General features: G+C 36.2%; 1 protein-coding gene across 1 annotated transcript; it reads left to right on the top strand.

Annotated features, from left to right (window-relative positions):
- Window positions 1-574: 574 nt before the first annotated feature.
- LOC127081668 (receptor-like protein kinase HSL1) lies at window positions 575-4,197 on the top strand. The gene is made up of 2 exons (XM_051021900.1): window positions 575-3,410; window positions 3,550-4,197. Exons 1-2 carry the CDS (start codon window positions 800-802, stop codon window positions 3,939-3,941), a joined length of 3,003 nt encoding a protein of 1,000 aa, XP_050877857.1. The 5' UTR covers window positions 575-799; the 3' UTR covers window positions 3,942-4,197.
- Window positions 4,198-9,062: the final 4,865 nt, after the last annotated feature.

Raw genomic sequence — 9,062 nt, 5'->3', positions numbered from 1 at the left:
AATATTCATATAGTATTTGATAGAGCAATAAGTCATAAATCCAATTTTTTTGTGTGTATGCATAGTCATACATTTATTTGAGTTTAATTATGATAAATTCTAAAAGATAAAAAAATTAATTAAAATAATAAAAATAGAAAAGTTAAAAATTTGTACTAAAAACAACTTCCAAACATAAATTTAAAAGTTTGTACTAAGAAACCTACCGATCATAGATTTTTGTATGGATGTGAGTTTAAAAGATAAAAAGTATCTTATTGTCCTTAAAAAAGAGATTCTAAGTCTAATATTCACTTTTTTATTAGAATAATTAGTTTTCATTGTGGATATATCCCAAGAAATGAGAAAAAGAAATCTCCATCTTTTATTATATGATCTTCTAATAAACTTTACAGATATTATCATATTCCACAATTATGAATGCTATAAGAGAGAATTAGTACTAGTATTTTTCAATGATAAATTAAATAGAAACATTTACATGTAGCAGTAGTACCTTTATAGCACAAGTTATTATCAAGATCTATTTGTAATAACTAGTCAAACATGTTTATTTTGTCTCAAACTCTGATGTTTAACCAGACAAAAGAAATTAAATGATGTTATAATATCGATAACACTGTCGCATACCATCAAATCAACTCACAGGCCTTTTATACTGAAAGAAAACACACCTCAAAAAACCAGAAGAGTATCACTACCATTCTTTTAGAATATGGCCAAACTAAACAAACAACAACCAAACCTTTGACAAAACACAACACACACTGTTTCTCTTTTTCATCTTCCAACAACAACAATGTCTCTACTGTTTCTGTTTCTGTTTCTCTTCTTCATCTTTCTTCAACCAGTTTTCTCTCTCAACCAAGAAGGTCTCTACCTGTACCAATTCAAGCTCTCCGTAGACGATCCTGACTCTTCTCTCTCCTCATGGAACAACCGCGACCAAACACCTTGTAACTGGTCCGGCATAACCTGCCACGACGGAACAAACACCACCACCACCACCACCGTAACTCAAATCAACCTCTCCAACTTCAACATCGCCGGTCCACTACCAACCTCAATACTCTGTCGTTTAACAAACCTCGCCACTCTCATCCTCACCAACAACTCCATCAACGAAACACTACCTTCGGGAATTTCTCTTTGCACCTCCCTTACTCATTTGGACCTCTCTCAAAATCTCCTCACCGGCACACTCCCCGAGACTTTACCTCTCCTCTCTAACCTCCGTCATCTCGACTTAACGGCTAACAACTTCTCCGGTTCAATCCCCATCTCATTCGGAACGTTTCAGAAACTTGAAGTAGTTTCACTCGTTTACAATCTTCTAGAATCTTACATTCCTGCTTCGTTAGGAAACATCACCACTCTCAGAACGCTGAATCTTTCTTATAACCCTTTTCAACCTTCTCGGATTCCGCCGGAGATCGGAAACCTAACGAACCTGGAGATTCTCTGGCTTAGTTCGTGTAATCTTGTCGGTGTTATTCCTGAGTCGTTCGGGAATTTGAAGAAACTCAGTGTGCTTGATCTTTCCATGAATAATCTTGAAGGTTCTATTCCGAGTTCGCTTGCTTTGATGACGAGTTTGAAGCAGATTGAGCTTTATAATAACTCATTGTCCGGTGAGTTACCTTCCGGAATGTCGAACCTTACTTCGTTGAGGCTTATCGATGTTGCTATGAATCGTATTGGTGGTGTTATTCCTGATGAGTTATGCCGTTTACCGCTTGAGAGTCTTAATCTCTATGAGAATCGGTTTACCGGTGAGTTGCCGGCGAGTATAGCTGACTCGCCGAACCTATACGAGTTCAAGATTTTTACGAACTTGCTCTCCGGTGAGTTGCCGGAGAATCTCGGGAAGAATGGTCCGTTGATATGGTTCGATGTTTCCAATAATTCATTCTCCGGCAAGATTCCGGCGAGTTTGTGCGAGCGCGGCGCGTTGGAGGAGTTACTGATGATACATAATTCGTTCTCTGGTGATATTCCGGTGAGTTTGGGTGCGTGTAGAACTTTGACTCGTTTTAGGTTGGGTTTTAATAATTTGTCCGGCGAAGTTCCGGTGGGTTTGTGGGGCTTACCGCATGTGTATCTTCTTGAACTGGTTGACAACTCGTTTTCTGGTTCAATTGCTAACACCATTGGTGGAGCTGGAAATCTGTCTCTGTTGACTATATCGAATAATAAATTCTCCGGTGCGATTCCTGAAGAGATTGGAAGGTTGGTAAATCTTCAGGAGTTTTCTGCTGGTAATAACCAGTTCAACTATTCGTTGCCTGAGAGTATTGTGAATCTCTCCCAGCTTGGGATTCTTGATCTTCACAACAATAAGATCTCTGGTGAGCTTCCAAAAGGAATTCCATCTCTTAAGAAACTCAACGAGTTGAATTTGGCTAGTAACGAGATTGGTGGGAAAATTCCTGAAAAAATTGGGAGTATGTCTGTGCTTAACTTTCTTGATCTTTCTAGTAATAGATTTTCGGGTAATGTTCCGATGAGTTTGCAGAATTTGAAGCTCAATCAGCTGAATCTGTCGTACAATTTGCTTTCTGGAGAGATTCCACCTCTTATGGCTAAGGATATGTATAGGGATAGTTTTATCGGTAATCCTGGTTTGTGTGGAGATTTGAAAGGTTTGTGTGATGTAGGAGGAGAGGGTAAGAGTGCTAATTTTGTTTGGTTGCTTAGAGCTATTTTCATAATTGCAGCGTTGGTTTTTGTCTTTGGTGTGATTTGGTTCTACTTCAAGTACAAGAATATTAAGAAGGCTAGATCTATTGATAAAACCAAATGGACATTGATGTCATTTCATAAACTGGGTTTTGGTGAAGATGAGGTTTTGAATTGTCTTGATGAAGATAATGTCATTGGAAGCGGATCGTCCGGGAAAGTCTATAAAGTTGTGCTTCGCAACGGGGAAGCTGTTGCGGTGAAGAAGATATGGGGAGGGGTTCAAATGGAAATGGAGAGTGGAGATACTAAAAAGAAGCAATTTCAAGATAATGCTTTTGATGCAGAGGTTGAAACGTTGGGCAAGATTAGGCACAAGAACATTGTAAAACTATGGTGTTGTTGTACCACTAGGGATTGCAAGCTATTGGTTTACGAGTATATGCCGAATGGTAGTCTTGGTGATTTGCTGCATAGCAATAAAGGAGGATTGTTGGATTGGCCGACTAGGTATAAGATAGCTCTTGATTCTGCGGAAGGACTCTCTTATCTGCATCATGATTGTGTTCCTCCTATAGTTCATAGAGATGTGAAATCTAATAACATCTTGTTGGATGAAGACTTTAGTGCAAAGGTTGCAGATTTTGGGTTAGCTAAGGCGGTTGAATCCAATGGGAGAGGAACTAAATCCATGTCCGTCATAGCTGGTTCTTGTGGCTATATTGCACCAGGTTAGCCGAAATTTCCTGCTATTCATTCCATTTTGTCTTCATGTTTAATCTAATTGTGGTACTACTTATGCTTAACTCATAATCACTCCATCTGTGGATCATTAAAGATTAATTTTGACATGATTGTAACCTTTTGCAGAATATGCATACACACTTAGAGTGAATGAGAAGAGCGACACATATAGTTTTGGTGTTGTTATCCTTGAGTTAGTCACCGGAAGGAAGCCGGTAGATCCCGAATTCGGAGAAAAAGACTTGGTTATGTGGGCATGCAACACCTTAGATCAGAAAGGTATCGACCACGTGCTTGACTCAAGGCTTGATTCTTTCTTCAAAGAAGAAATTTGCAAGGTCCTCAACATTGGCCTAATGTGCACTAGTCCTCTTCCAATCAACCGGCCAGCAATGAGAAGAGTGGTGAAAATGCTACAAGAGGTAGGCCCTGAAAGCCAATCAAAGTCTTCCCAAAAAGCAGGAAAGTTGTCCCCTTATTACTACGATGATGGGTCAGATCACGGAAGTGTCGCATAATTTTGTTAAAGGCTTGTCAAATTCTAACTAAGCTTTTCTTCCCCTCCATGTTTTCCACTCATGATTTTTCTTCACAAAATTGTTTAAAGAAAAGATGTGAGAATTTATTTTAGGAGGGTTGAAAATAGAATCATGACAGGTGGATGTTTGTTACTAGTTACTAGTTACTAGTTACTACCATGTAAAGTTAGTCGACGACATTAAGTCCTTTCCCTCTGGCACTCAATTCAAAATTTGCCTCTTCAATTTGCATTAATATCTCTTACATTCACAAGTGTGATATTCTGAGTTCTGAATATCAATAAAACCCGACATAGTACTAATATCAGATAATTCAATTTTCATGTTAGAAAACTGTCCCTACATTTGGTATCTATAGTTAACTCATGCTCAAACGCTGATAATTTTTGCATGTTTCCGGTTTAAATTCTTTGACTGCCATATGCGTGAAAATTTACATCTAGCAGTGGCATCTGATATGTGCTGGCTACAGCTATAAGAAGTGAGTTAATGAGGTGGTTAGGCAGGCACTGTCCTTGATGGTCCCATGTTTAATTACAGGTTCCATCCATGTGTGTTGAATACTAGTAGTCTACTAGTACTACTGTGTTTTTGTGATTAATGCTACTGGGGTATATAGATTCAATTTCAAATGATCAGGGTATAACAGTGTTATTTTTTAGCTGAATTCAGCTGTGGAATTTGCCAATTATTTGGTCAATTCTTATTTTGGACGGTGGTTTGTTTTATGACAACCATTCAGTTGTGTAAGGAAAGGGATTGGAATTTATTGTAAGGTTAGTTTTTTATTTTTGTTTGATTTTGATTGACAACTCTTATTTATCCGAATTATTTATTAGTTGAACTTGCCTATAGGTGTCCTAATATACATACATACGGTACTCGTTGACCAAAGATCCAAAATGTTATGACAATCCATTTCAAATTATTCAAGGTATAAAACCATCCTATATGAAATGCATGCAAAGTACATTCATGTTAACCTTACAGATCCATCACTGCACCGCCGTATCGGAGATCAACACCACTGATTTAGTATTCCTCATCATCAACATCTTCTTACTTCTGATTCTAGAACGAAACAGTAGCGTGGTCTGTTGGAATAGACTCCTAATTCACACGAAGATTTTACAAATGGATCACTCGAGATCCAAACTTAGATCTGTGCCAAAACCGCTTAGACGAAGATACTTACTTTTGATATCACCATAAGGATCCTCGATTAGCCTTTGAATTCTGGATTGCCTCAATCATCTGTCATAAGAGAGATCCCTATTGTAGCAACTTTGAAGATATGTATGTTCTGTAATGACTTCTGACGTATTTCTGTTGTCGGGCTACCTCATCTACAAGGCAAAGAACCTCTAAATGATAAGTGTAGGTCGTATAACACCATGATGCATAGATCATGACAAGGTAGATAGAATCTTGAGCGTAACATTATCAACGATTAAAGTAAGTATCGTTGCGAACCACACGATTATTTGTTGCGACACAAAGTGTTATATAATCCAATTTTACTCTACCATATTTAGTATCACTAGTGAGATCCGTAACATTACCATAACCAACGACGATCCCTTGTTAGAACACCTTTTTCATCTGACAATTTGACATTGAGCCAAGAAACGAAGATTGGAGTGCACTAAGACAGTCGAGAGGCAATGAAATACTGAGAATCTCGAATGCAGTACTACCGACGGGTTTGATAGTTTCCACAACGGATGAATGCACTTATGGGATACCTCGTAGGTAATGTACTCCCTTAACTTACGATCCAATGCAACCGAACTACCAAATCTCCGCTGACTGAAGTCAGGCGTACATGATAGTAGAAATCCTTTGAGCTTCGGTAACTCTATAGCTCACTCTCGTGGAACAACAAATATAACAGTCTCGACAATGAAGAATACGTGGGGAAAGGCACCCCAAACTCCTGATAATGTTGAAGCAAAACGCCATTTTAGACGCCTTTACTCGACATATTTATCTATCCTAATGATTGACTTTACCAATCTGCAGGGATACAATATTTCAAAGAAAGGAACCAGGCTCAGTTAACATAGATCAACGAAGGATTCAATGAAGGACCCTTAAGAAACTTCATCTCCATTCAACAATTCTCTAAGCATAAGCAAAATCTAGTCAAACCCTAGGGTGTAAACTCCCACATCTCTTGCAGGCACGCTGTTAATTGAGCTTTGGAGGTTTATTGAGATCAACTTCTGCCTTAGAGAAAAGGGAAATCGTCCAGAGGGAGAAACCCCAGATGACCGCTAGAGATGAACGGGCATCCACAGTCGTCTAAAGACAACATCTATGAAGATATCGGTCATTGCGTGACACCCGTCACTTAAATGTACGCGAATAAAATTTGTGGCAGCCATACTCCCCCATCGGGCGAATAAGTCTGATGTATGATATGCTCAGATGATTTATTCCATACACACAACTACACAAACATATAAAATACAAAGAACATACCAAGCACATATAATTAGGATACAATACTAGAAGAGAAAAGGATATTTGAATGATCATACCAATTTGACGATTTAAGCTTTACCTTAATGCACACGAAACAATTCCTAAACGGAAACAGAAATAACAAAAGCAAATAACGATCAATCATTGACAATTGGATACTATTTCCTTTGTACGTATGAAAGGAACTATCATACACTCATTTGTATGATATCACGTGAATTTCAACAACAAATGTTCTAATTATTTTTTATCATCATAATAACAATGAGCATATTATTATATTTGAACAATATTTTGACAATTTAGGATAACTAATTTAACACTTTGACAATGATATGACTCTTTAAAAACTTGATGCTTTGAATTCTTAAATGCTTATTAAACAATCAGTGAACACGCCAAACTTCACAAAATTATTTTCATCTTCTTTTATGATGACCTTGGAAGAGTAGGTCAACAAGGAGATGCTTCTTCTTCCTTTCACAAATATTTTACAAAATTCAAACATATATATTATATGTCGAAGTTGTTAGCTTTATGAATAATCATCAATCAAAACCTTAGACTATAATGCAAGGTTTTTGGTTACCCGTGGACAACTCAAAACTACATTAGTTCAATCCTGGATGGTTTTAATTACAACGAACTTCCATCTTGAAATTAAAGATCGATTAATACACTAATATTGAATTACTTGAGTTAACTCTATGTCATACAAATAATGATGAAAAACAAATATTTAGATGATAATGAAAACACATTGAATCGAATTAGAAAAAAATCATAAAAATACTTTAGGATAAAAAATCCATGCCGCTTAGACTTAGTAAAAAAAACCCAGCTCCAAGGATAATTGCTGGGCGAGAACATGGAGATCAGACAGTCTAGAAGGGGGAGGGGTTGAATAAACCAATCCCCGTTTAGAACTATTTCAAAAACAATTACTTTTACGAAATCATAGTTAAAAGCGCGGAAGAAAAATATAATGAGTGGAAGCAAAAACGTAGCAGATGGATTCAAAAGCTATATGGTTCCTTATTATTATAGGAACAATGATTCAATCAATATCATTAACACTAGCAAACTTGAAGTGCTTTGATAATAAATTTAAATCCAATGACTTAGTGTAAATATAATCTTAATTCAAGGAATGAATGTTCAACGAATTAAATGCATCACATACCTACATTTATATGATATGACACTATAAGCAAGATTTAGCTCTAGATGACATTCTAATGATGAATAATACCTAACATATATGATAATCTACAGAAAACTAAAAGAGACAAGAAGAGAAAAATGTACACCAGATGTATAATGGTATGGTAATTCCTCCTCGCTATGCCTACTCCACCCTTCGATGATTTTCTCCACCGGAAATGGTAACATCTTTCACGACTTTTAAAGTTAAAGATACAAGAATTCTGGAACAACGATTTATTATCGATTTGAACACTAGAAACTCAATGCTTTTTAACCCAACACAAACCTAAAACAATAATCCCTCATGTTGATGTATATTACTCTACTTCTAATACTTAATATCCTCATTGATCTTGATCGAACAAACTTGATAGTCACATTAATCCTGCTCCAAGCTTCAATTCTGCAGTACCCTTTACTCGGATTTAATGAAGACTTCCATGAGCAATCATTCTACCAATGAATAAGGACAAATCTCAATTTTTTTTATGCAGAAACCTTTACTCGAATCCACCAAAGTCTTTCTTGGAGTATGGAGAAAACTCTCCTCTTGCTTGATAAGCACGAACAACAATGTGAACAAGAAACAATCATTTATCTTGTTACAAACAACAAAGCTTCACAAAAAAAAATTAGATTCTTTAATATACCTTAATCTACCTTTCACACTCAATCTTTAGAGTTGAGAACCACAACAATGGTTTCTTTGTATAAGGTTGAAGATGATGATTAGCATCTAAAGGATCTCACACAACACAACTACAAAATTCTCACACTCTCAACATTTTTGAAAGTTTTTCACAAGGTCGAATCATGAAGATAATGTGTTTGTGAATGGAGAAATCTTTTCATGATTCTTGTCAAAGAAAGATTGCATTCTTGATGAATTTTCTAGGTTCTCAAAACAAAAAGATTCAATAGCTTATACAAATAATTTCTCTTTTCTAGAGATCACTTGATGTTCTTTAACATCAAATTTTTTATTATTTTTCATCAATTGAAAAGTGACAAACAAAAAATGGTTTAAATAGGTGCTAGAGATAAGACAAAAAAAGATGAGAAAAGAACATTGTGATTCCAGTTAAATCACAAGTTTTTTTATTTGAACCAAAGAAAGCATGAGTTGAATCAAAGGTAGTAAAGTGAAAAATTTGTTATTTGTGATTTGAATCATATCTGAATATATGATTCGAGTCAGAAAAAGTATGATTTGAATTACACTTAATTTTAAAGAAAATTTGATGACTCATTCGAATCAACATCCTTGTGATTCAAGTCAAGAAGTACTGTAATTCGAATCACATACTTCCCTAATTTGAATCAGACTGGGAGGAACAAATTTTCCACTTTCAAGCAATTGTTTGATTCAAATCACAACTTGTATGATTCATATCAAGCCTTACAAAA

Source organism: Lathyrus oleraceus, chromosome 1, assembly GCF_024323335.1.
Source record: "Lathyrus oleraceus cultivar Zhongwan6 chromosome 1, CAAS_Psat_ZW6_1.0, whole genome shotgun sequence".
Taxonomy (NCBI): domain Eukaryota; kingdom Viridiplantae; phylum Streptophyta; class Magnoliopsida; order Fabales; family Fabaceae; genus Lathyrus; species Lathyrus oleraceus.
Note: the sequence above shows the minus strand (reverse complement) of the source record. Positions and strands in the feature narration are given on the sequence as shown.